This window comes from Drosophila kikkawai, chromosome 2L (genome assembly GCF_030179895.1).
Source record: "Drosophila kikkawai strain 14028-0561.14 chromosome 2L, DkikHiC1v2, whole genome shotgun sequence".
Classification (NCBI taxonomy): domain Eukaryota; kingdom Metazoa; phylum Arthropoda; class Insecta; order Diptera; family Drosophilidae; genus Drosophila; species Drosophila kikkawai.
This window is the reverse complement of record NC_091728.1, coordinates 6,705,143-6,730,842: the sequence shown is the minus strand read 5'-3', so window position 1 is coordinate 6,730,842 and position 25,700 is coordinate 6,705,143. Positions and strand designations below refer to the sequence as shown.

General features: G+C 44.1%; 7 protein-coding genes across 10 annotated transcripts; 3 read left to right on the top strand and 4 right to left on the bottom strand.

The window, feature by feature from the left end:
• The first annotated feature begins 2,310 nt into the window (after positions 1-2,310).
• On the top strand, positions 2,311-6,004 carry LOC108082021 (probable serine/threonine-protein kinase DDB_G0268078). Of its 4 annotated transcripts, XR_011444331.1 has the most exons (8): positions 2,311-2,466; positions 2,531-2,698; positions 2,756-3,094; positions 3,150-3,701; positions 3,774-4,189; positions 4,341-4,616; positions 5,418-5,629; positions 5,709-6,004. XR_011444331.1 is itself a non-coding variant. In XM_017177289.3 (7 exons), the coding sequence occupies exons 1-7, from the start codon at positions 2,311-2,313 to the stop codon at positions 5,732-5,734; spliced, it is 2,115 nt and encodes a 704-aa protein (XP_017032778.1). In that variant the 3' UTR covers positions 5,735-6,004. The 4 variants fall into 4 exon arrangements, 2 of the variants coding, with proteins under 2 accessions (XP_017032778.1, XP_017032777.1); XR_011444330.1 differs by having other exon boundaries at positions 3,150-4,189; XM_017177289.3 differs by having other exon boundaries at positions 3,150-4,189; positions 5,418-5,527.
• Positions 6,005-6,204: 200 nt separating this feature from the next.
• Positions 6,205-6,782, top strand: LOC108081998 (pupal cuticle protein Edg-84A). The gene is made up of 2 exons (XM_017177241.2): positions 6,205-6,262; positions 6,319-6,782. Exons 1-2 carry the CDS (start codon positions 6,251-6,253, stop codon positions 6,616-6,618), a joined length of 312 nt encoding a protein of 103 aa, XP_017032730.1. The 5' UTR covers positions 6,205-6,250; the 3' UTR covers positions 6,619-6,782.
• A 236-nt stretch (positions 6,783-7,018) lies between these two features.
• Cpr30F (Cuticular protein 30F) lies at positions 7,019-7,882 on the bottom strand. The gene is made up of 2 exons (XM_017177239.2): positions 7,809-7,882; positions 7,019-7,719 (listed from the first exon to the last, which is right to left on the bottom strand). Exons 1-2 carry the CDS (start codon positions 7,815-7,817, stop codon positions 7,291-7,293), a joined length of 438 nt encoding a protein of 145 aa, XP_017032728.1. The 5' UTR covers positions 7,818-7,882; the 3' UTR covers positions 7,019-7,290.
• A 2,429-nt stretch (positions 7,883-10,311) lies between these two features.
• Arglu1 (Arginine and glutamate rich 1) lies at positions 10,312-13,573 on the bottom strand. Its single transcript, XM_017177324.2, has 4 exons — positions 13,084-13,573; positions 12,734-13,006; positions 11,019-11,102; positions 10,312-10,956 (listed from the first exon to the last, which is right to left on the bottom strand). The coding sequence occupies exons 1-4, from the start codon at positions 13,432-13,434 to the stop codon at positions 10,789-10,791; spliced, it is 876 nt and encodes a 291-aa protein (XP_017032813.1). The 5' UTR covers positions 13,435-13,573; the 3' UTR covers positions 10,312-10,788.
• A 24-nt stretch (positions 13,574-13,597) lies between these two features.
• On the bottom strand, positions 13,598-14,192 carry Datp (purine phosphoribosyltransferase family protein Apf). Its single transcript, XM_017177325.3, has 2 exons — positions 14,007-14,192; positions 13,598-13,948 (listed from the first exon to the last, which is right to left on the bottom strand). The coding sequence occupies exons 1-2, from the start codon at positions 14,174-14,176 to the stop codon at positions 13,690-13,692; spliced, it is 429 nt and encodes a 142-aa protein (XP_017032814.2). The 5' UTR covers positions 14,177-14,192; the 3' UTR covers positions 13,598-13,689.
• A 223-nt stretch (positions 14,193-14,415) lies between these two features.
• On the top strand, positions 14,416-16,407 carry LOC108082046 (uncharacterized). Its single transcript, XM_017177323.3, has 2 exons — positions 14,416-16,126; positions 16,184-16,407. Exons 1-2 carry the CDS (start codon positions 14,519-14,521, stop codon positions 16,295-16,297), a joined length of 1,722 nt encoding a protein of 573 aa, XP_017032812.1. The 5' UTR covers positions 14,416-14,518; the 3' UTR covers positions 16,298-16,407.
• LOC108082045 (ATP-binding cassette sub-family G member 4) lies at positions 16,315-24,001 on the bottom strand. The gene is made up of 10 exons (XM_017177322.3): positions 23,842-24,001; positions 19,886-20,238; positions 18,429-18,599; positions 18,235-18,371; positions 18,030-18,175; positions 17,733-17,971; positions 17,263-17,673; positions 17,098-17,198; positions 16,672-17,033; positions 16,315-16,609 (listed from the first exon to the last, which is right to left on the bottom strand). Exons 2-10 carry the CDS (start codon positions 20,217-20,219, stop codon positions 16,468-16,470), a joined length of 2,043 nt encoding a protein of 680 aa, XP_017032811.1. The 5' UTR covers positions 20,220-20,238; positions 23,842-24,001; the 3' UTR covers positions 16,315-16,467.
• Between the last annotated feature and the right edge of the window lie 1,699 nt (positions 24,002-25,700).

The following is a 25,700-nucleotide window of genomic DNA, read 5'->3' as shown; positions in this document are numbered from 1 at the left end:
TGACCACAAAAACCCATTACGACACCTGAGCCCATCGCCTTGAGGAGCCAGTTTCCTGGTAAAGGATAAGCCTTATATAAAAATTAAGCTTGATCTTTAGCGGTTTCATTGATTGCTCATTTGCAACGCTCAAAAAAACTACTTCAACTTATTGTTTTGCCATTACGTCCGGTGCTTGCATAAGTGTCCCCTGACTGACCTCTATATATTTCCAGTTTCTACAGTTCCAAAGTTTGACATAATTTTATAAAACTGTCGTGGAGCTAAGGGTCTATTTCCCATGTATTTCAGGGTGGAAATGGCCTAGGCCTAAGGGGTTGATACAATAAATAAACAAACCGAAAATGAAGAATCCCGATTTTATTATTATTTGATTTCCAGTCCAAATAAAAGTGTTCCAACAATTAGGGATATTTTGTATTTTATTGCATCATGAAGTTATAATGTATTCTTTGATTATTAGAGATTGAAAACTTACTTCCCAATCCCAAAGGAATATCTTCCTGAGTATGCATTGGCCAAAATGACGAAAAGTACTGCGAACTTCAGATTCATTTTGTAATAGTCTTCTCTAGGCTGCTCTTCTCTTGACGATCTGATGTGGAATAACATTAAGTCTCCAACTGTCCAGCTTTTAAATACGTCGCGTGTTTTGGTTGTAGAAATTTTCCACTTATTTTTGTTTCACCTAATCCGATTCTAATTTCTGGAACAGCGTTCCAGTTGGATTATTTAGGGGCTTCATCGTTTTAAGACAAATATATGTGAGAGATATTGAATTTATAACAAGCTTCAGAGAAATTTTGTTTTAGTGAAAGTGTATTATGTATGAGTAAATTCTCGGATTTTTGGTTTTCATAGTATTCAGAAAATATAAATATTTGCAAAGCTTAATTTTAATATTTGTATATGATACCAGACTAAGCCATATTGTGTTAATAGTTTCTGATATAGCACTTGAGCGACCATTACTAATCTCTATCTTATCTAAACCTAAATAGTAAAACACGCATTTCCTCTTTAGCAATTGTTAGTTCCATTCAATGTTTGTTAGGTCATTCACCGAAAATGAAGAATCCCAATTTTATTATTATTCGATTTCCAGTCCAAATAAAAGTGTTCCAACAATTAGGGGTATTTTGTATTTTATTGTATCATGAAGATATCATAATTTATTCTTTGATTATTAGAGATTGATGATTGAACGCCGTGAGAACTTACTTCCCAAGCCCAAAGGAATATTTCCCTGTTTTTGCATTGGCCAAAATGACGAAAAGTACTGCGAGCTTCAGATTCATTTTGTAATAGTCTTCTCTAGGCTGCTCTTCTCTTGACGATCTGATGTGGAATAACATTAAGTCTCCAACTGTCCAGCTTTTTAATACGTATCTGATTATGTCGCGTGTTTTGGTTCTAGAAATTTTCCATTTATTTTTGTTTCACCTAATCCGATTCTAATTTCCGGAACAGCGTTCCAGTTGGATTATTTAGGGGCTTCATCGTTTTAGGACAAATATATGTGAGAGATATTGAAATTAGAACAAGCTTCAGAGGAATTTTGTTTTAGTGAAAATGTATTTACCCATCTTACCATGAGTACATTTTTGGTTTTCATAGTATTCAGAAAAGATACATATTTGCAAAGCTTAATTTGAATATTTGTATCGAATTCCAGACTAAGTCATATTGTGTTACTAGTGTCTGATATAGCACTTGAGCGACCATTACTAATCTCTATCTCATCTAAACCCAAAATGTAAAACACGCATTTCCTCTTTAGCAATTGTTAGTTCCATTCAATGTTTATTAGGTCATTCACATCCCAAGGGGAATTATAATTATATATAATTAATTGTTTATTTTATTCCCTTTCATCTCCAATTCTGATTCCATTCTAGAATAGGTGCCTTTGTTTACCAGCTAGTTAAGACCATCCCAAATCATGCCCTGGGGAGCTGCTGCTCGTCCCATTTCTTAATTTCGGGGCTTTATCTGTGACCCTGATGGGGGAATTCGTTTTTGGGTTAAATCAATTTGGTCAAGTTCTTAGACGGCTGCCCCTTGAATCGATATATTGATTTTAATTGGATTCGGCAGCCCAAGACGCACACGAATGGCCCAGGTGGGACTCGGCTTGTGCCCAATCATCTAATTCAACAGTGATTCCTTTGACGTCCGCACACGAGGGCGGGACTCATAAGTTATTTAAGAGCTCCTAAATGGCTAGCCGTTGTCCTCGTTTTTCTTTTGCCTTCCGTGCAGTTGCATCCGGAGAATGTGCGAAGAGCTGACCAGCCCGTCCGCCTAAGCATGAACCGCTACATCACGCTGACCCAACTGGGCGATGGAACCTACGGCACCGTGGTCCTGGGCCAGCGAAAGGACACCGGCGAGAAGGTGGCCATCAAGCGAATGAAGCGCAAGTATTACTCCTGGGAGGAGGCCATGAATCTGCGCGAGGTCAAGGTGTGTTCTACGCCTGCTTCTTGTATTGATCATCCCCTTATCTCGGCTTCATTATCTCCTGCAGTCCCTAAAAAAACTTTCGCACCCAAACATCGTCAAGCTGAAGGAGGTGATCAGGGAGAACGACACCCTATACTTTGTGTTTGAGTATATGAAGGAGAACCTCTATCAGATGATCAAGGATCGGGACACGCACCTGCCCGAGCCGGAGCTGAAGAGCATTCTCTTCCAGGTGAGCTGGCTTCGCGTAGTCTTGCTAGGACATTCTAAAAATATTTATTTTCCGCAGGTTCTGACCGGCCTGGCCTTCATGCATCGTCACGGCTTCTTCCACCGCGACCTAAAGCCGGAGAACCTACTCTGCTCCGGTCCGGAACTCATCAAGATAGCCGACTTTGGCCTGGCCAGAGAGATTCGATCACGACCGCCGTTCACGGACTACGTCTCGACGCGTTGGTACCGGGCGCCGGAGGTGCTCCTGCACTCCACCAACTATGGCAGCACCATCGACCTCTGGGCGATGGGCTGCATCATGGCCGAGCTCTATACCTTCCGACCGCTCTTCCCGGGCAGCAGCGAGGTGGACCAGCTCTTTAAAATTTGCTCAGTGCTAGGCACGCCTGAAAAGGTAATAAACATAAGCTGCTTTCGTAAATATTATTAATCTTTGGCTTTACGCACAGAACGATTGGCCCGACGGATATCGCCTGGCTGCCATGATCCACTTCCGCTACCCGGACTGCATCAAAGTGCCACTAAGCAGCGTCGTCAGTCGCTGCAGCCAAAACGGTCTCGACCTGCTGGAGGATCTGCTGGCCTACGATCCCGACAAGCGGCCGACAGCCCAGCAGAGCCTCAAATATCCGTATTTCCACGCCCTCAAGCGGATCTCGCCCACCGCCGCCACCAAGGCAAATGTGCGGCTCAACTCCAAGTATGCGCCAATGTCAAATGGCCATCAGCAGGGGCAGGCCGTCTCAAACAACGTGCTTCCGGTGCAGGAGAAGCTGCAGGCGGTCACCGAGATGCTTCACCAAAGCAACAACAACAACAGCAATAGCAACTCCAATCTCGGCAAGAACAGTAATCTGAGCAACGGCAAGGCGGCTGCTAAAAACGGGGGAATGCCGCGGAAGTACCAACCTAAGCTTAGCTTCCTGACCAGCCACGAGATGGGTGCCGGTTCCCTGGCGGACTCCTCCAGCCTTGGCGGCGCCACAGCAGACGGTGTCCAGGTGCAGCAGCAGCAGCTCCAGAACGGAGGCGAGTCGATAAACGACATATACTTAAACCGCAACATCTCACAGCTCTTCGGTCTGCCGGCGGGACCCCAGCACCACCAGCAGATACACCATCCGAACGTCTCCTTCAGCACGACATCGTCCCGAAATGCCGGTGCCATCTACGTTAACGGCAGTCACCTCAGCTACGACACGGCCAACATGAATGCCAAGAACAATGCCAAGATCGTGGTGGGCGCCGCCAACGGAGGTTACTATGTGCCGGTGGCCAGGCAGTCGCTCCTGGCTCCCGAGGCCAAGGTCTACAACGTGTTCTCCAAGGTCAGTGCCAGCCAGGCACCACCGAGCATCATAGTTCGCCAGCCACAGCTGCAGCAGGAGGCCGGAGCAGCGCCCATGCGACTCTCGGGAAGAACCCGAGCACCGATCCAGGACTCAAACCTGGGAGCCTTAAAGTCGGACGATTTGGACCTGATACTTGGGTGAGTTTTCGGAAGGAGAAGGTGACAACCTCGTGGTACATTTTTCTCTGAGTGTGTGCACTCCTGGCACTGCACTGTTGTCTGTCGCTGCACAGAGTGTGATTCCTCCCTCACTACCCCCGAACTCTCTTTCCGTCTCTACCCCGCGCAGCTCCAAGCTGAAGACCTCCGCCAAGCGGCAACGCAACGCCAAGGCCAACATTCTCCTGGAGGATCTGTTCGGGCAACTGTCCATGGACTCGGACAGCGACAGCAAGTACCCGCACACGGTGCCACCCACGCAGCAGGCAAAGAACAGCCAGACGTCCACGGGCGGGCCTCGGGAGCGGGATCTGTTTGGGGAGAGCTATCTGCCCAGGCCGGGACTGCGGAAGAAGGCCACCCAGAGCAGCCTGGAGGTGAACAACGGCAGCCACGCGGACTCGCTGTAAGTGGGGCTGTGGGTGGGGCTGGGCGGACATTCTCGCTGGCCTGCATGATCGTAGACCTTGTTCTTGTCCTCGTCCCGCGCTTCTTAGCCTCATGCTCATGCTCATCCCGCCGTCCTGTCTCGCTCTACATTGTACTCTGTCTCTCTTCTCTCTCCCTCTCTATCTCTGTCTGTATCGCCCTCTCTCTCTCCCGTTATCTCTGTGATCGTTTTGTGTGTTTTCGTTTGCTTGTCATTGAACATTGAACTCTTTGTGTGGGTGCCCAAGTGATAACTCCTCCTCGTCCTCCCCCTCAAATGATGAAGAATGTCGCTTTTGGCCCATAAGGTAAAAACCCGCATTCGCCATTGAGCTGTAAATATGTTGAGTAGCAGTAGAGCAGGAGTGCTCCACCAGTGACCCGAGATCGGCGAGCTTCGGAAAGCGTCGAGGTCTCGGGGACATTGTGTAAGCAGCTCTTTAGTAGAGACTATAACTAACTATCATATCATCATTGTATATGGGAAGAGAGCTTGCAGGTTTATTTTATTTTAAACAGATAACCTGCCAGCTTTTCTCTCTGTGTAGTTATGCACTCTTTATTTGCCTTTTCCGTAAACACTGAGTAGATTAAATTGTAGATTGGTCGATCATTGGACAAACTTTTGTTTCTCAAAGCTGAAAACACATATTTTGTAACTATAATCAATATAATTAAAATATATATAAACGAGGATTTTCTACACAAGATACATATTCTTCGTAAAAACATATTTAATTAAAAAAATATATAAAATATTTAAATGACACAATTTCAGAGCTCAAAACACACAAAAGGAGAAGGCCGCTGCGGCAGCCAGCTTCCCCTGGGATGAGACCAACAAGACGGAGGACGAGAAGCTGACGGCTTGGATGGTGGCCGAGAACGGTAACTTGGTTTTGGGTTTGGGTCCTCAGCAAGCGTAGAAGTCGAGAGCACCCCACTCCACTCCTCTCACAGTAGTTAAGACCCCATTGGAACTAGCATTTGGTAGCGTAAATTCAAAGAGCACCGCTGGGTAGTAATTAGGACTGGAGCTTACACTTTCCCCCCACTGTCCTATTCCCAGGATCGCTGCTGGAGAACAAGTTCTGAGGAGATGATCGACCTGCGAAATGCCGCTGTACCTGAAACCGAATGAAGTTAATTCACGTGCCTTTCCGAACTGAATCCAAATCACGAAGCCATCGAGCCATGGAATCATCGAATGGTCGGCGCCGCGTGTAGAGTTAGTCTAGTCTCTCGATATAATGTTATTGCTGTGATACAACTAAGCTAGACTCTATTGTGTAAAATATGGCCTACGAACTCGAGCCTCGCCTCGAGTATAGGGTGTGTAAACTAAGCTACTATACTAAAATATAATCCGAGTGAGTTTTGAATCGAGTGCGGCAAGTGCAGCGTTTTGGTTTCGTTTTCATTTCCCCCAACGAAATTGCATAAGTCTGGGCTGAGCTGGTGCGGGGCGTATCTGATTACAGCTTCCATAAGTTGGCCACTGCGACAATGGGCCACCAGCATCAACATATAAAAGAGGTTGAGTCTAGCTCTTAGTCATCAGTCGAGTGCATTCCATCGCTCCATTTGCATCTTTAACTCTTTCTCTGCGTCATGAGTGTCTCGGTAAGGGAAGTCCTCTAAGGATAAGGATTGCCTATATCAAACAATCTCTGGTCTAGTATTCCAGCTTCATTCTGTGCCTCTTCCTGAGCGCCCTTGTCGCTGTTCAGGCGGGTATTATCACTAGCCATCCCGACGAGCTAATCAGTGGTCCTGCCCAGTATGAGTTCCATTACTCTGTCCACGACAGCCACACCGGCGATGTTAAGGATCAGTTTGAGCACCGACGGGGCGAATACGTGACGGGTCGCTACTCTCTAATCGAGCCCGATGGCCATCGTCGCATTGTGGACTACACTGCCGACCCGCTGTTGGGCTTCAATGCCCAGGTCCGTCGGGAGCCGCTGTCTCGTTATTGAAATGGCTTTTTCGGAGAAAGGACAAAGGACATTCCCAAGTGACCCCGGACTCGTGATTTCTCTTCATTAATTTGTAGCTGTAATGGAGGATGAATACTTGTAGAATAAATCAAATGGCTGTTTAGTTAGAAAATCAGTAACTAAAGCGATTATGCTTTAAATTAGCCTAACGTGACTTTCTAGGAGTATAAGGGAAAGCTCTGGCAAGGATTTGTATTAAGGTTAAGGAAGAGCCAGCATTTTTATATTTCTCTATTGGAACTTTTCAAATATATTTCCGGTTTGATCTTCTTAAAAGCTTTATTACCAAGTTCAGTTCCCATGATCAATTCCATCAGTTACCAAAGAAAGCCACAGGATTGTTTTCTAATAATGCATTTATTGCCTTCTATTTACACATTGTATTACATAGATGAGATAGTGACCCCCAGACTTCGTGTTATGGCGGTGTCCTTATCCGAGGGCCGAAGAGTCTTAGTGGAGATATCAGAGTATGAGGAAAGGAAGATAGATTCACAAGAAGATAGGTACGATACGAGGTGTCTGGATGGTTAAGCCATAGTTCAGGTTCAGATACAGCTACTGGTACGGATGCGGATGGGTCGTCGTCAATGCGATGAAATCAGTGTTTGCTATCTCTCTCTCTGCCGCTTTGCCAATTATGTGACCAGCTTAGTGGTACAGGCTGAGGGGCAGCTTGGCGGGGGCCACAAGCTTGGGAGCCGCATAGGCCAGCGGCAGAGGGGCTGGAGCTAGGATCTTGGCAATGGGCGCAGCCTTGATCACCTTTTGGCCCAAAGGATCACGACGCACCACCGCGTTGAAGCCATTGTGTGCATCGGAGGTGTAGTCCACGGTACGCAGGTAACCATCGGCGTCGATCAGCGTGTACTGGCCCTGCACCTGATCACCCTTACGCGACTCCGTCTGGCTCTTAATGTCGCCAGTGTGCTCGTCATGCACCGAGTAGGAGAAGTCATAGTGGGCGGGTGCCTCCACCTCGACGGCCTTGAGCAGGGGTTTGATGAGGGCCGGCTGGTGATAGAGCGGCAGCTCGATGGCGGCGGCGGCTCCAACGCCCAGGATGAATAGAGAAAGGAGCTGGAAGAACACGATTTAATATTTAAATAAATTATTCTTAACCTCTTATCTTTAGCCATTATCCTTGAGAATCCTTGTACAGTACTTACAGCAAACATGTTGGCTTAAACTTGGCTTGACTCGGGTGGTTCGGCTGACTTTGTGGCTGCTGCGGCTCCTGCACTGAACTATGTCTGCAAGTGTCGCGATCGCAACTTTTATAGTCAATGGTCTGCTCTCTGGCGCGGCCCCACCACTTCCATCTCCACACGCACCATACACTTCGTAACCCACACCAAACCCCCAAAAAAGCAGCACACTCCCAAAAAAAAAAAACCGATCAGCGATCGCCCAACGAACCGGAATCCGGCTAATGCAAAACACTTATTATATTTATACCCTTGCAGGGTATTATAATTTCAGTCAGAAGTTTGCAACGCGGTGAAGGAGACCTTTCCGACCCTATAAAGTATATATATTCTTGATCAGCATCAACGAGGGAATCTTTCTAGATATGCCAGGAAGAAATCGATTTTTTGGCCATTTTTCCAAAATTTTATAAGGGGTTAGTTACATCATTAAAATATTGGATTTTGATAAAAAATTGAATTTTCAAAATTTTTAAATGAAGTATACAGATTTATTAACTGTAGAAAATCTTGCACAGAACAGTTTTCCGATTTAAAATTAATGCTCTTTTGGCCGAGTTATGATATTTTTAATTTAAAAAAAAATCAAGAAGTTTTTTAATATATAAAATCAGATTTTATAATACAAAATAATATTTTTCTAAGTCAAGGAATCATTTTCGACCCCATAAACCATATATATTCTTGACCAGCATCAACATGCGAATCTTTCTAGACATGTCAGGAAGAAATCGATTTTTTGCCATTTTTGCAAAATTTTATAAGGGGTTACATCATTAAAATTAGCAGAAATGGCCAAAAATTTTGATTTCTTAAAATTTTAAATTTGGTATGCAGTTTTTTTAAGTTAAGAAAAACTAACACAAAACTGCTTTCCGAATCGAAATTAATGCATTTTTGGCTTAGTTATGATATATTTTAATTGTTACCTGCAAGGGTATACAAACTTTGGCTGGCCAAAGTTAGCTTTCTTTCTTGTTTTATTTCATTTTTTTCGGCATATGTTGTGATCTGGTAATAAAACATTTAGACTGCTCCACTTTGGGCCACAATTTAGGTATAGGTAGCCCATTGCGAGCGCTTGTCTCTGTCTCTGGATTGTCAAATGGTTCCTCTATGGGTCTGTAATTGTTTAAGCCTTTTTAAAAAGGCCAAAGTCAAGTGAAAGTTTTAAGGGGGATTAGCTTGTCTCAAGTAAACTATTAAAGTACTTAATTATTATTGATGGCTGACTGATTGGCTTGGGATACTTAAAATTACAAAAAAATATAGAAAAAGAATAATTAAATAATAAATTCCTAAATTTAAACTAACTAAATACAACAAGACTTAAAGATAACCACAACTAAAACTCCTCCATCTTAGGGATTTCCTCTCTACTCTATTATTTACTAATATTTATGTTACTTTTACCTGGACCCTTCCTATCAATGGCATTCCATGTCAAAAACCAATAAGCTCCCAGACAAGTTAGCTGACATATTGGACGGCAATAGGTGGAGGAGCTTTCGGTATCGCCGTCACATCAAACAAATTGCACGTTGACATTCGCAGATCGCTTGATCGAGAAATGCCGTTAAGAGCTTTGCCGATTTTCCACTTAATTAATTAATCAAATTGCAACATCCGCTCGTGTGCCGCCCAAGATCGCAGCTGGATCTGGATCTGGGTCTGGGACTGGGGCTGGTCAGGTGGCGGTGCCGTCGCCTTCGCCTTTCACGCATGCGCTCTGCACACAAATCAATGCGACAAAGGCCGGCCCGACGCACTCCAAACCCGTTGCCGAATTCGATATGAAGTAATAAGCCGGCTACGCGGATCCAGTGGTGTGGGGTCAGGTGGAGCCGAGAGTTGGAGTGGTTCAGTGCGTCTGCGTATGCGTACTCGGGTCTTGCGCCACATTCATTTAGAACAAGATTTCGAGTGCGGAGTGATGGTGGTCTCTGACTGTGACTCTGAGTGGACCAATTTGGCATCGGCTCACGCACATGGACAGATCGGTTCCTCCAGCGCCGCCGCTGCTCCCTGCTCCCTGCAGGCGTGCCGGCTGTCGTCCGCCTGTCCGCCTGTCCACCTTCCACCGCCCAACCCAATCAGCAAAACGACATATAAATTTAGGTAGTCTCTATAAATAATAAGTTGTGTCTACTTAGCGACATGTACACACGCGTAGATCGTGTCTGATACCCACGGCAGGGTTCGAAGGAGGCAGGCTGGAGCAGGAGCTGAAAGAGCACGTATGTTTTGGCAATTTCTGTCAAATGTGCCAGGTGAAGTGTACGGCTAATGTTGGTTAATGCTCTGGTAAGCACATTTATGAAAGTATCAATAGACTAAGTCAGCAATCCATAAAAAATGTAATTAAATTTAAAACTCAGGGCAATACCATTGTATTTTACAGCAATGCACGTTTCCCTTGGAATCCCCAAGAAGTCATTACCCAAGCTGAAATTAAACCGAACTCTTTGGCATTACTAAAGGTTTTATTATTGATTTCAGTTGCGTTATATGTATGTTTCTTGAAATATCAAAAATTTGCAAATAGATTACATATGTTTTTCACTGACATCTCCTTTTCTTTTTGGTTTCTCAATGTTCTTTCGGTTGTGTCAACAGAGCACGACGCACTACATATAATCATTTGTCTCACATATGAATTGTTTATGTAGAAAAGGTTAAGTAGATCTCTAGCATATTGTACTATATAGAGCCGTATAGAATATATGTTCAATTATTGGCAATTCGAAAAGGGTGAATCTATTTGGCTTTGCCTTGCCTGCACCTAACATTATCGTTCGTCCTTAAAAAACTAAAATAATACACAACACAATGACAACAATGATAATCAAGGCGACGCGATGATCTTAGGCACAGACAAACAGGGGCCAGTGAGGTATAAAATAAGCAAAAGCAGTTAACAAGAAAGGATTGACAACGCCTCTCATAATGCTCCCGGCTTGAGGGAGAAGGACAGCTTGGGCCTGGAATTGTTTTTGCCTAGTATGACCTTCTGCTCCTCCTTAACGCGCTTCTCCTGCTCTTTGCGCATGCGTTGCCGCTCCTCGTCCATAAGGCGTTGCTCTTCAATGATAGCTAACCGTTCTTCGGCCTGCGAAATAGATACAAATTACGTTTAGAGTGGGATTTAAGGGATTTCCTAGATGGTCTTACCAGTTTTCTTTGAGCTTCTTCTATTTTCCGATTGTTTTCGGCCAAAATCTCTTCGAGTTCTTCGCGTTTTTGTTTTTCATCCTCCTATAAAACCCAAACAAAATGACGATTAATAACAAAAATCGACGCCTTGGCCTGAAGCTTAGAACTACAAATATATATATATTATTATATAAATAAACAGTCTCTTGACATCAGCGATGCAAACGGTGCGCCGAATTCGACGCTCGCTTGTGGTTGCATTTTTTTTTTTTTATTTTGAGCTGCAAAGGCAGTTAGAATCTAGTTTTTTTTTTTATGTTTAACAATACGTTACAAAGAAAATTTAAGGTAGAAAGTAAAACATTTAGTAGTAGTGTCTAAATATAAGAATGTTTAAAGTAGGTTTTTCTCTTAGGTTTATTACAATATATGTAGGATCACACAACATAAAAACATGTACTAGTAGTTGCTAAATGATTGGTCTTCAATTGTTTTTTTGGTTTTTTTTTTTTTTTCATTTTTGCTACTTACTATTTAAATAGAGGTCATTATTCCAGTACAAAGGCTAAATTTGTGTTAATTTTATATATAATTTTTGCAGGATTTCGATTTACGTTTATATATTTTTGTATTTCTCTTTCGTGATGCATATTTCGCTATTCCAGACGTAAACAAAAAACAAGTAAGTGACTGGCATCGGGGAATACGGTCAAGAGTCCAATCTTACAGAAATGAGTTCTATTCTTGGGAGGGGGGAGTCATTACTGGTTGGGTCTCTTTGGGCGTCCATTATCCTCACGGCTGTGCTGGCTCATTCACATCGCTGGCGTTGGAAACTCACCCGTCACTTTTGGCTTTTCGATTTGCTTTGCATGCAGCGATCAGTTGGGTCTAAAATCAGCCGGCCCCGCCCGCACAACTAGGCCCGCCTAACTACCCCGACTAACTGAGGGACACCACCTGCTGGTTTTGTTTTCTTTCTTTTTTTTCTGGGTGTGGGTGTGTGGTGGGAGGGTGAGCGTCCCTCGCAGCGGGCTCGCTTTACTTCCGGCGCGAGCGTTTAGCAGGACAAGATCAGCACGTTCGTGGCACGGGCCTACGGAAGCGGAGTGTTTGCGCGCAATATCAACACGACAACGAACCAGTTACAGAACCAATACCAAAAAATTAAAATGATAACAGTATGTGGGTAGAAACAAACAGAAAGATGAAGCTAAGAGTATGCAAAATGGGTCATCAAAACTGTGACACATGCGGCACTTGGCAATGTCGTCGTTTTGGCTTTTATCTTTCTTTTTTTTTGTGGTAGGAAAATAAAAATTACAAAATTATTGGCAGAATATTGAAAAAAGGAGAGAGAGAGAGAGCGATGGCGGAACCAGCCGCGGCGCCCGCTCCCGTCCTGGCTCATAGGGTGTGCTTCTGGGCTCTGAAAAGGCGTGACTGTTTGGTTAGTGTTGGAACCGGTTAGTGGGCCCTAGGGGCCGGGTTGGGTTAGGCAAGCAGTCTAGGGGGAGGATGCGTTTGGAATGGATGCGCCAGGATTAACGCACAAGCCCCCTGAGCTACGGAAGGCCGGGACGCCGCGGCGGTTACGCGCCATGTGGTGAAGACGACTGTTTGAACTGCTGTTTTTTCGGGTTTGTTCGAGTGTACGAGTGTGGCATTGTGTACGGTTTTTTCTGACAGTGATAGCAGCAGTCGTCCAGCGGAATCTGAATACGAGCACCTACCTCGCGCCTGCGTTCTTCTTCGCGTATCTGCTCGCGCCGTCGCTCCAGCTCCAGCATCATCTCGCGCTCCATCTCGGCCTTGGCGGTCTCCACGCGCCGGTTCACCTCCTGCTCTATTTCATCGCGACGCTTTTCTAGCTCCTCCTCGACGCGCTTCTTAACCAGCATCTCTATACGCTTGGCAGCCTCCTCCTCAATGGTCTTCTGCTCAGCCTCCTTGGCCCGCCGCTGCCGCTCCATTTCGGCTAGGCGTTCGACCTGCAGCTGGTTTTGCTGCAAGGAAATAATCGGGATTACTTAAATGTTTTCGGAGGACGATTAGGGACTACGTCCCGTCCCACCCTACTCACCTCATCCAGCTTCTTGAAGCGGCTGCGCTTGTGTCTGCTGCGCTGGGACTCGAGCTCCGAGTACTGGCTATCACTACTGGACGAGCTGGAACGCTTCCGGGACTTGACGATCGACGGAGAGTGGCGGTAGTCGCGCTCCGTGTGACGCTCGCCACGGTGCCTGTCGCGCTCTCTGTCCCGCTCCCGGTCGCGCTCACGCCTTCCGTGGTGGTTCAGCTCCGAGGATTTGTCTCTATCCACTCGGGTGCTGCTGCGCTCGTGGTCGTGATGAGACTTACTGCGTTTTTTGTGCTTGCTTTTGTGGTGGCGACGCTTGCCCGACGGGCTTGGAGTGCGTGAACGTGAGCCCATGGCGTGGGAATAGGCGATATAATCAGTCTCTGGTTTTGCTGGTTGCCCGATTCGGTCGCCACAACAAATCAATCGAAGTGAATACAAATTTTGTACAATTTTCGCAGATGCCTTGAAAACAGTGTTGCACAGCGTGCTGGTGCAGGCTGACATAAGTGTGGTGTTTGCCTTGGTATTTTTTGGTATTTATTTATTTCTAGTTTCTGTGTTACGCAACACTGTTACAACTTTATTTGATGTGTTCATGTTTTTAATCTACTCCGGTTTGCCCTGCTTCAGAATCATGTCGTGAAACCGGTCGATCATTACTTGGTTGTCCTTAAAGCCCACACACTCCTTTGCGGCCTCCTTGGGCAGCCACTTAAGGGCGGTGTGTTCCTCGGAGAGAATGGGTTCCTGGCAAGGATTCCGGAGTTCCGCCAGCCAGTAGATGACGATTTTCGGTTTGCCCTTCACCTGATAGTTTAGCTCCAGCGGCGTGTCCTTGTATATGATTAAATCCTTCTCATCGTAACTAAAATTGAAGTTTTCCGATTATTGATGTGTATAGTTAGGAACCGATTAGCACTTGCCCGGCTTCCTCTTTAGTCTCCCGCAGCGCAGTGGTGAAGTCATCCTCTCCTGGGTCGACATGACCCTTGGGCGAGCTCCAGTGAAAGTCTCCATAGGAAGCCTTTAGTAATAAGTATTGTATTTCCCCGCAAAGGCGACGAAAAATCACAAAGCCCGCCGCTTTCTTCATGTTTTGGCTATCAAATCTGCCGGAACAGGTGTTTTTCCAGTGCTGCATAATTAGCTTATACTACCTTCGAAATTTTGCTGTTTTCCTTCATTGGGTTTCTTGAATTAAATATTTCGTTATATTTACATTTTCATTTAAAATAAACTAATTAAAAGGGTTTGTCACATATTTAAAAACAAGTTCAGCTAATTGGGTAATTTTACTCAACACTTAATTTTACAAGGGAAATTTGTATAGTGCTGGAAAACGGAAACCTTTTTAACGTATTTTTCTGTGACCGGTCTGGAGGTGCACGTTTTCTTTGTAAATTCATTACATAAATTTTTGAAAAGTGCATCCAAGATGTACGCCTTGCTCCGACGCTTCGCGGGAGTCTCCACCAGCAGCGGTGCACTAAGATGCTACGCCTCCTTCACACCTAGGGATGTGTTGCGGCAGAGCTCCGATGAGACCGGCACCCTGCTCACCCGCTTTGCCAAACACATCGCGCTGGAACGGTACAGGGATCGGGAGCATGTGCTGCCGAAGACGACGGTCCGGTATGCCGACTACTTTCCAATCACGGACGACCATTACTTCCAGCGATCTGTTCGGAAGACAGACGCTGCGCAGCTACCCGCCCTGATCATCCAGGCCTCCAGTTACCGCTCCAATGCCGCCGTGCCCATGTATGCGGCTGCTCTGAACGCGTTGGACAACCATGCAGCCGATCAGCTGGAGAAGATGGATACCAGCACAGTGCTGGAGACGCTGTACTCGTTTCTCTTTCTCATTCCCGGCTGGATGAAGCGGACGGACTTCTTTCAGGCAGCCGTGCAGCGATTGGCCAAGGAGGATTTCCGCGACAACAAGGAGCGATTTGTTCAGGTGTGCTTCTACCTGGGATTGCAGAAAAAGCAAGCCCAGGCGTCCAACGACTTCCAACAGCTGCTGGAGGAGCAACTGGCGGGACATTTGCCTGCGTTGAGTGACCTGGATTTGGCCATGATTAGCAATGCTGCCTACAAGACCTCCACTTTGGTTACGGGCGAGGCGCGATCTCTGTATGAGTCCGCCCTCGTTAAAGCCACTTTGGATTTGGAACTGGATGCGGAGAGCAGTGCTCTGCTGGTCTCCTTTGTAAAGGCCTTGCGCCTCCAACGAGTGAAGAACGTGAGAGTCTGTCAGCATCTGCAGGACATCTGCATGGATCCTGGCCAGATTGCTCTCATCGATCCCCGCGGCTTGGCACATATTTTTGCTTTCTTTGCCGAGCAGCTGTGGGACGAGAAGCACTGCTTGGCCATCGTAGTGGAGCGTCTGATGAACTTGCTCAAGCCAGGAGATCTACGAGCCAAGGACCTTGCCACCTTCCTGTGGGCCAGCGCCCAACTGGATTTCGAGTTATCCGAACCGCAAATTCGACAGCTCGAGCTGGCTGCTCTTCGAAAGCTAGACCATGGCGAGTACGATTATTACCCTGACAATTTGGTGGACACCTGCCTCTCGCTGTGTACATTGGGCTACTACTCAAAGGATCTGATCAACGCAGCCGAGGAACTGAAGGCCGCACAACGAAGACAGCGGGTGCAGCCCAAGGTGGACAGCCGTTTGATCGTCCTGCGATCAGCTATTGCCATCGAGCAGCCAGCGCTGGGGAAGCTGAAGGCGGAACAGGCATTCAAAGAGTTCGACCGTGCACCGGGCTATCTGCTTAAGGAGCGCAAAGACTTGACCAAGTACGCCCAGGAGCTGAGCGAGGATGCCGATGTGGAGGGCGTGGATTTGGTGTGTCCCATCAGTGGCGTAAATCTGCCAAGCCTTCGAGTGCAGACCATGGGCGAGCAGCCGAGTGTGTACTTTGTGGAATTGCTCACTGCCGATCAGACCTTGAAGTTTAGCAAGAAATCCACTTCCCTGCTGCGCCTGAAGAAGCGGCTATTGGAGTCATTGGGCCAAAAGGTGGTCGTGGTAAGACAGTGCCACTAAAATCAAAACTTCTTCGACATTAACCATGCATTTTTACAGCTTCGCACGGCAGATATGGCCACCAGTGCCAAGGAACTGCAACAGCTGGTAAGCCCAGCTACAGCGGTAGAGGCCAGCGAAGAACCCGAGGCCGCACAAGGCCTCAGAAGTTGAATCTTGTGATATATATATATTCCTAGGCTAGTTACAGATCGTAGCTTTATTTAACAGTGTTTTATGTACTTGTACATATTTCTTTAAATATTAATAGCACTAAACATAAATTTCAACAAGTAATGTATAATACAAGGAATGGGCTGCAGGTGTGTTCCTCCACGGAGGTATCAACGAATGGACTTGATCTTGGCCTTGAGCACGACGTAGGACACCAGCCTAAAGACAATTATCATGGCTCCCAGAGCAATGACGTCGTTCCAGAACTGATCACCCCTCATGGTAATTTCCTCAAGGAATTTCTTTGGATACCTAAAGTGACAAAAAATCAGTTTTATAATCCGAAAAAAATCAGTAGTGCCAGAAGATCCCACCTGTAATGGCAGTAGGGCGCCTCCTCGCACGCCAGCACTCCTCGATCCAAGCCGTAGATGGCTGATATAAAGCCCTCTAGCCCATATCTTAAATATGATATGTGGCTGCCCCATTGTAGGTAGCTTGGCAGATCCTTCAGGGTCACTCCAAAGCCAGCGAACATCATCATGGGAATGGTGAGAACGGGCGCCAGGAAGGTGCCGTTGACCACATCGAACCAGGAGCCGATCATCAGACCGAAACTATGACCGACGAAGACCGTCAGTAAGCTAATAACGAAGAACATCCAGAAGCGGACCCACTCCATGGGCTGGTAACTCCACAAGTAGACGATGACGGTGAAAATGAAGCAACTTATTATCTGCCAACGAGAAACTTCGGTTATTTGTGGAATTCCGATTGTCTTTAGCCAAAGAGATACTCACCGATATGGGCAGGTCTACGATAGTCATGGCAGTGTAGTAGGCTTTCAGGGAGTACCAGCGGTTGAAATGCTCCTTGATCAGTATGGACATCTCAATGGGGACTGGTAGAGATAATAAAAACAGATAAAAATACCCTTAAAACCATTCAAGTACAGGGTAACGTACAAGTCAGGACAGTCAACATCATCGTGGTCATGGAATGGTGCATTAGGATGGCAAAGAGCAGGTTGTAGTTGTCTAGCACTCGGGATCCCTCGCGACCCGTGTGATCGTACATGGCGCCAAAAAGGGCTGCCACTGCAATATTGACACCAATCCTCAAGTGCGTCATGGTGGTGTCCCGCTTCGCCTTCATGTAGCCGCGGCGCATCAGCACCGAGCACTGATTAGAGAAGCTTGTGTCCTCCAGCGAACGTGCTTTGGTCCGCTTGGGGATGGGGTACTTCCTCATCAGAGCCTCAGATCGCATTATCGAGCTGGGATTGTCGAACCAGGTGAGGCAGCTTCCGTTCTCCGTGGCTCCCTTCAAGGTGTCGACCTTGTCGTAGCCATATTCTCCGCAGGCCAGCTCGATTACTGGAAAATATGGTCCCTTTTTAGGATCTCTGATTTCAAAATTATGCTGTCAAACTCACTGTAATCCGCTGGGTTGTGGTACATGGGGCAGGGCAGATCCACTGCCTGCAGGAAGGGCACCAGCTTCTGGGTGCTGCCCTGATAGACGCAGTTACCGGCAGCCAGGACGTAGACCTGGTCAAAGATCTGGAACAGCTTGGCAGTGGGCTGGTGGATCGTGCAGATAATGGTACGGCCCTGGCCAGTCAGCTTCTTGAGGAGCTCCAGGACCTTTGTGCAAGAGCTACTGTCCAAGCCTCTGTAAGCAAATATATTTAATTAGGGTGGGTTTGGTACATATAGAATGTTAGCCTTACGTTGTCGGCTCGTCCAGGAACATCACAGTGGGGTTGTTGATCAACTCCATGGCAATGGATAGCCTCTTCTTCTGACCACCGGACAGGCGCATGGTGAGGGTCTGATCGTGATCGTACAATCCCAGCAGCAGCAGGATATCCTCGATCTGGAAGGGAAATCCTTACTAGAAAACTCAGAGCATATGGAGATCGTTTTTGGACATACCCTGCTCTCCTTCTCCTCGTAACTGACCGTCTGTCCCAGCTTAAGATCGGCGGCTATATGCATATTCTCATTGACCGTCAGCAGTGGCTGCAGGCGATCGTCCTGCGTAATGTAGCAGGACATGCGACGGAAAGAGGCTATAGGAGGAATATTCCATATATATTAAACTATAAAGTATTAGTTTTCAAACTTACGCAAGTCACGTCGCCGACCATTGAGCAGGATAGAGCCATCAACGCCCGTTGTCTTGAAGCCAGAAAGGGCATCCAGCAGCGTGGACTTTCCCGCACCCGAAGGCCCCATAATGGCGATGAGCTGGCTGCCAGGGAACTTTCCACTTACATTGTGCAATATTTCCTTGGATCCTACAAGCAGGCATTCAGAAATTACTTAATGCTATCATAAATGGCTATAAAAACACTTTATAGCCTTCATTTTATACGGTCGTTGATATTAGGGTTCACGGAGAACCAAGTCCAATAAAGTCTAGGCTTTTAGCATTTAATTAGTTAATAACTGAATAAACAAGTAACGGCAAGTTTATAATTAATTAATTATTGTATTTATTTTATTCATACAGATGAGATTATCTGGAGCGAATATCGAAAAATAGAATTTAATCATGGAATAATATATTCATTTCAGTCAGGTTCGTAATTCTCATTACATATTATAGCGCAGTTTTAACTCTCTGAAAAATATTTTTTAAATATTTAATTTTAAAAAAGTTTTAAAAGAGAAAATCATTAATCTCCTAGTACATTTTTTAATTTATTAAGACAATTTAATTTTTTAAGACATAATTTAGGCTATTCAATTCGGTGTTAACCCTTTTGTTCACCTTATAAAAATGTCAATAAAAATATCATTATTTTGATCTACTAAATCGTTGAACACATATTATCTTTATTTTTTGTATAATTACCGCCACGGGGCGAAGTGTTGTATGGTCATCAGCATTCTGGTTCTTGATTAGAACAAGTTACCAGGGGCAGGCAAGCACCTACCGTCGATATCAGTAGCTGCTTGTTTCCTCCTGAACTTTGAAATTAGCAAAAGAGACTTGTAAAAAGTATACAACATTTATTGTATATCGAATGCCAAATGCCCTATTCATTTCCTTATGGAGAAGTTCGTTCATATTTGGAGTGTAACCCGTGTATATAAGGGAATTTATGAATGACTAAGGCCCGAAACTGATAAACAGGGGTGTGTGCGATCGGTGTGATCGCCTCGCTTATCTAATCACTGGAGAAGCCAGTTGGTAAAGGAACTAGCAAGCAAGTGTTTATGGGTGATTGGTATATGAAGCTTTGCCGAAACACAATAACCTTGAATAGCACTTGGATTGGTTCTTCAAACTTGCATAATTATATATCATGATTACTTTAAGCGAAAGTAAAAGTATTTCCCTCGAGAGACCCTTTTGAAGTCTTGAAGCACTAAAAATAATATTTCGCTTGTTTCCTTACAACAAGTTCTCTCTCTGCGATCGTTTAGTCAAAGAGTAGCCGCTGGTCGTAAAACATATATAAACCGAATATGGCCATAACTCCTAGCTAATTTTAAGTATTTTCCGCTGGCAATCTTATCGAGCCATATCTTAGAACATGCGATCGCAGTGGATCGTAAATATGACGCCTTGGCTCACCTCGGTTGAAGCCCAATTTCACAGTCAAGGACAGCTCCTTAAACTCCATATCCACGGGCTCGCGGGCTGGCAGGTTGTTCAGGGCATCGATGTCAAAGTGCACCTCCTCCTCCTCCACGGGCTCCAATGGTGGTTGCTTGCTGGCCGTGGATCCATTGACGGTACTGGTCGTCGTGCTTGACTGGCCATTGCGCCATCCTCCGGCACTGGTCACGGGCACTGTGGTGGTATTGTAGACCCGGCTGGGCGTCACCTCTCCGATCTCGATGCCCAGGCCGAGTCCGGCGACGCCGTTGTCGCTGCCGAATAAGAACTGCTCCCGCGCTGTCGCCATGCTAGGTGTGATGGGTCAACTATGGGGATAAGTAATAAGAATTGTATTGGCAAAACATTTACTTTTACATATAGTTTACTTTTTATTAAAACAAAAAAATTTTGTGTTAAGAAAGAATATTAAAGTAAATTAAAAACTAACGTAAAAATTATTATAAACAGGTTCCTGATAATGGATATTAGTTTTATTATCATATTTATACCTTGCAGGGTATTATAATTTCAGTCAGAAGTTTGCAACGCAGTGAAGGAGACGTTTCCGACCCTATAAACCATATATATTCTTGATGAGCATCAACAGGGGAATCTTTCTAGATATGTAAGGAAGAAATCGATTTTTTTGGCCATTTTTGCAAAATTTTATAAGGGGTTACATCATTAAAATTTTTGATTTTGATAAAAAATTGAATTTTCAAAATTTTTAAATAAAGTATGCAGATTTATTAACTGTAGTAAATCTTGCACAGAACAGTTTTCCGATTTAAAATTAATGCTCTTTTGGCCGAGTTATGATATTTTTAATTAAAAAAAATCAAGAAGTTTTTTAATATAAAAAATCAGATTTTATAAAACAAAATAATATTTTTCTAAGTCAAGGAATCATTTCCGACCCCATAAACCATATATATTCTTGATCAGCATCAACAGGGGAATCTTTCTAGACATGTCCGGAAGAAATCGATTTTTTGGTCATTTTTGCGAAATTTGATAAGGGGTTACATCAGTAAAATTAGCAAAAATGGCCAAAAATATTGATTTCTTAAAATTTTAAATTTGGTATGCAGTTTTTTTAAATTAACAAAAACTAACACAAAACTGCTTTCCGAATCGAAATTAATGCATTTTTGGCTTAGTTATGATATATTTTAATTGTTACCTGCAAGGGTATACAAATTTCGGCTGGCCAAAGTTAGCTTTTTTTCTTATACCATATATTATTATATTAAGTCAAAGGTTCTTTATTGTATTTATCTTTTGAAATCCCACAACCAGATTAGTGAATTTTCCAAAGTACTTTCTAATATCACGACTGTCCATTAAACATCTCCTGATGACCAACTTTAGGTGTTCATTGGATATTTGGCCACAGCTTGACCGATTCATCGATTGATTGATTTTGCAACAAGCGGCTTGCCTCTTCTGGATGGCTCTTGCCTGCAACCTGTTGCTGGCCATTTGAAAATGCTTTTGCTTAACCCATTAAAACAGGTTTCACGGCAGCTCAATTCGCACTTTGATCAACTGTGGACAGGTAGATCAACCTTTGTCATCCCACCTCATACTTGCTGGGCTTGGCTATTTCCAATAGAAGGCTTAGATTGCCTACTACATAATATAGGCAGCTAATCCCATCTAGGCGCCCTGTTCGCTTCACCTCTGGCTCAGTCAAGAGTCGTCACATGGGATGGCGGTTGAAATAATTCAATTATCAGCAGCAAGCAGGCTGGCAGTCCCAATTAAATGCCAGTTTACATAAGCGAAATGTAGCACGCAGTTTACTCCACATTTCGCACTGCTGCTGCTGCATGAGACAATTAAATACGGGTGCATTAAATGCACAGATTTGCGAAAAGATCAAGGTACAGAGGCGCTGAGGCGGGATCCGAGGCGGAGGCGGAGGCGGGCGGGACAATAAAACAGCGCACAATTGAGTGGAAATAAAATTGCAAGCGTGAATATGTGCTGTGTCGTATGCACATCTGCTATTGATCCGCTCCAAGCTGATCACTTGCGATCAAAACAAAAGCATTGTCCCATGCAGAGCATTAACAACAAATGGAATCGCCGTTGTCTGCTGGTGACGATGCTATTATATAGTAGCTATAGCTTTTAGATGGGTTGCTTTATTATCAATGCAGCAAACAGGGGTTTCTTACTTCAGATTTTTGTGCAATCTCGATTGGTTGTTGAAAAACAAAGTCCGAAAAACAAATTATACAGATTCGCAGTAGAGTGGAGCCGATAGCGTTTAGCTTATCAAATGCCAAGGAATCTCCTTATAATCTCCAAAGAGGCAAGAGGTCCTTTATGAACTTGCCTTTATTCTTGATGCATTTTCGTGGGAATTCTCATTTGCAATTTCGTATTGTTCCCAGTGGAACTGTGACGCTTTGCTATATAGTATAAACCTCTTATCACATTCTGGGCAATTTTTCCGGTTCCAACTGGGACATTTCCCTTTTCTTATTTACGTTGAGACAGGTAAGATCTCTCCTAATGAGCACTGCCCTTGAACCCAAGTGAAAAAGTTATCAGGTCTGCCAATTCGAATAACCTATGTCATTGCCCTGGGAAACCACAGAGGGAGGTTGGGAGTGGCCCTACCTAGCCCGAGGGCAACGTTGATGGGGCTCAATCAGTTGTATCATCTGTATTTCAATATTGATTGATACCAGAGCTGTCGTCACATTTAGCCGGTCTCGCACTTTTCTTGGATTCCTTTGTTCGATCTCCAACGAGCTTTACATTTCGAGTTTGCCTGTGACTTTGGGGACTGGGATGATTGTTAACTATGCTGGCTCGTATATATAGCACATTACATTATGTACTGGTGCTGATGCTGCTCTGCCTGCCCTGAAACATTGTTTTGTATACCTTGTTTATGTGCCTTGCTGACCGAACAAACCGGTCCAGATTGGATCCCCTGCTCCTTTGCAGCAGAGAGGGAGATGGAGGCAAGCACAGCAGCTGTTGGGAGCAATGCCGATCAGTGCGTTCCCTGGGAACAGATTTCTGTTTGTATTCTGATAATTAAATAATTCAGAAACGACAGAAAAAACTCTCGGTTTCCATCTTTGGGGACGGGTTATTGTCACACTGACTTTAAGTATTCAGTGGCTGTCAGCTAATAACCACATGAATATACAGTTGGCAATTTCACAAATCAAAATGCGGGTTAAGCAGTTCCACATAGAGGGGGGAAGTGACCCAGTCTCGCAGGTCTGCAGAGTAACGCCGCCAGAAATATATCACTTGTATCTAGTCTCCGCTGCTGATACCGAAGCATGAATCAGAGGGTCACTTAACACTCGCCTTATTACGGCTTTTCGCTTTCGTTAACAAAGACTGTATCAAAATGTACTGATAAGTTATGGGCCAATAATTTTGTATTTCTAAAGTTTCTTTTATTGTATTGCATGTTGGTAAAAATAAAATATAAAAACATCATCAATATGTTTTAGAAATAAATTAAGTTGTTTCCCAAGGGGATTAGTTATGCCGGAGTCCTCCGTTCCACCTTTTTTTTAAATTTAAAATTGGTTAAAAACTATATTTTCTTTGCCACGTTTAATTGTTCAATGTTCAAAATGTATACATTTATTTTACAAATTTATATGAACAAAAAAATTCTTCTTAAATTCAACAGTGATTTCCTTTTAAATCTCTTCACTTGATGTTAGAAAAACATTATTTTTTGTCACAGTTAATATTGTTTAAAGCTTTTATTCTTTACTTTGATAATATAATATTATTATTATTAACAGGATCCCAATTAAAAAGGTATTTATAATTTGTATTTTCTATTAAATAATGTTTATTGAAGAACACAAACATTGCACATATATTTTATTAGTTTTTATTCATAACAACTTTCGCGGCTCTATAATTACTAAGATCCTTACCCTTTATGAGAGTCAGGATTTTTACACTTTAGCAGGAGAACTAGAAACCCCTTCGCACTATAGTATATCCACCGAAACGTTGATCTCGCGATCCCGCAACCGAGTAACAGCGTCTTCGAAGCGACGTGCGCGACTGGCGGTCAGTAAACAAACAGTGATCCCAGCTAGCTGTGGTGGCTACATTGGCGGTAGCGGTTCCCGATCGCCCAGAAGGCGGCTGCCAGCGGAGAGCAGCTTCGCTGATCGCTGCCGCTGCGCACACAGCCACAAAGAACACGATCGGGCGTCCCAGCTGGGCGAGAGTATCTGTGCGTCCGCGTAAATGTGTGTTGAATGCAGGCTTTACCGAAGGCGCTCAGTGATGCCCGGTGTTTTTAATTAGAAAAAAAATCTGAATTATAGCAAAGGTGGAAAAAAAATATTAAATCAAATTCTTGAAGACCTTATTTTAGTTAATATTTAAGATAAAAACTATACCCTATGTATCGATCAATTTAAAACTTTGTACATATGTGGGTAGAAAATTATAAATTCTAAAAAAAAATAAGATTCAAAAAATATATCATTTCACAAAATTATAAAAGGCAAGTTATTGATTGCTATTTATTTAAATAGGTAAACCATTTTATTAAATCAATTATATATTTTTCGTATTAAAGATCGTTTGTCTTACTAATTTAAACTAATTCAGTAATAAAGCCCAATATAATCACACATATTCAGGCTCAGAGTTAATTTATACCTTAAACTATATTTAAATATTACATTCTAAAGTATTGTAGAGTTTAAATAGCCTAAAGAAATTCATATAATTTCCTTGGAAATTGCCAATAGTGCCAGCACTAACCCAAAGATTGCTTGTCAGTCTCTGCTGGCGTTTATTTCGCATTGGTTATTAATGTTTTGGCGTTGTTATATTGTCGTTTTCCTTCGCTGATAAGAGCCACACTCACGCTCACACACACTCCCACCTGTGATACTCACCTGCTGCGGCGGCTGATTGAGTTTTTTGGCAGTACGGCTTTCTTGGCCCGATCGCAGTGCTTGGCAACGGAGAGAGGAATGCGATCGAATCGGGAGCTCGGGGGCTTCGGCTCGGGTCACAAGTCCACATATCGAATCTCTTCGGTGCTCCGCAAGAGTCGTATACGTAATATACGTTGCGTTCTTCATTTCGCTTTTATTCTGTGCCAATGGCAGCGGCGCAGAGTAAAACAATGGCCAGCTCTATCCCCGCTCGGCATTATCGGGGCTGGTTTACAATGCCTATATAGCACACACAGTATATGGTATATAGACCCACCTACACACAAAGCATCCGTGTACTTATTAAGACTCTTTGTGCTGTTCTGTGAATCAGAGTTATTTCACCGATTAGCTTCCCTGTTCAGACGTTCTTTGGACCCTTGCATTGACTGGCATTCACGAAATCAAGGTAATCTGAGGTCTCTTTTATTCACTTACCTTTTCATTGGAAATTAATTCGAAGGTACGATGACTGTGAATAATCCAATGAATAAAGCAAGGATTTCTTGATCTAAAAAAAAGCATCATTAAAGAATTCATATATTTTCAAGACTCCAATGATTAATAAGTTCAGAAATCGCTCGGAAGTTGGGTTTATCATAAAATGTATTTTCACTTTCGTATTCCCCAACTTGTAGAACCTCCGCTGCTGTGTCCCACTTCTCTCTATTCATCCACTGAAAACTTCATTGATAAGTGCTTATTTAGTTATTATCGTAATAATTACCCCATCAAATGAGCCCCGCGGCGACACTAGTATGATTCAATCCTCTTGCCGGACTTTGACCGTTCTCGACTCGAGCTAAACAAAAGCCGATTGAAATAGTAAAGTA

Coding starts and splice junctions, on each gene's coding strand:
- LOC108082021 (XM_017177288.3), top strand. CDS start 2,311: ATGAACCGCTACATCACGCTGACCCAACTGGGCGATGGAACCTACGGC. Junction 2,467..2,530: donor TGAATCTGCGCGAGGTCAAG/GTGTGTTCTACG, acceptor TATCTCCTGCAG/TCCCTAAAAAAACTTTCGCA. Junction 2,699..2,755: donor TGAAGAGCATTCTCTTCCAG/GTGAGCTGGCTT, acceptor TATTTTCCGCAG/GTTCTGACCGGCCTGGCCTT.
- Arglu1 (XM_017177324.2), bottom strand. CDS start 13,434: ATGGGCTCACGTTCACGCACTCCAAGCCCGTCGGGCAAGCGTCGCCAC. Junction 13,007..13,083: donor GCTTCAAGAAGCTGGATGAG/GTGAGTAGGGTG, acceptor ATTTCCTTGCAG/CAAAACCAGCTGCAGGTCGA. Junction 10,957..11,018: donor AAGAAGCTCAAAGAAAACTG/GTAAGACCATCT, acceptor TCTATTTCGCAG/GCCGAAGAACGGTTAGCTAT.
- Datp (XM_017177325.3), bottom strand. CDS start 14,176: ATGAAGAAAGCGGCGGGCTTTGTGATTTTTCGTCGCCTTTGCGGGGAA. Junction 13,949..14,006: donor GAGACTAAAGAGGAAGCCGG/GCAAGTGCTAAT, acceptor CTTCAATTTTAG/TTACGATGAGAAGGATTTAA.
- LOC108082046 (XM_017177323.3), top strand. CDS start 14,519: ATGTACGCCTTGCTCCGACGCTTCGCGGGAGTCTCCACCAGCAGCGGT. Junction 16,127..16,183: donor TGGGCCAAAAGGTGGTCGTG/GTAAGACAGTGC, acceptor GCATTTTTACAG/CTTCGCACGGCAGATATGGC.
- LOC108082045 (XM_017177322.3), bottom strand. CDS start 20,219: ATGGCGACAGCGCGGGAGCAGTTCTTATTCGGCAGCGACAACGGCGTC. Junction 18,600..19,885: donor GAAATTGGGCTTCAACCGAG/GTGAGCCAAGGC, acceptor GCCTGCTTGTAG/GATCCAAGGAAATATTGCAC. Junction 17,199..17,262: donor GATGTTGACTGTCCTGACTT/GTACGTTACCCT, acceptor TATCTCTACCAG/TCCCCATTGAGATGTCCATA.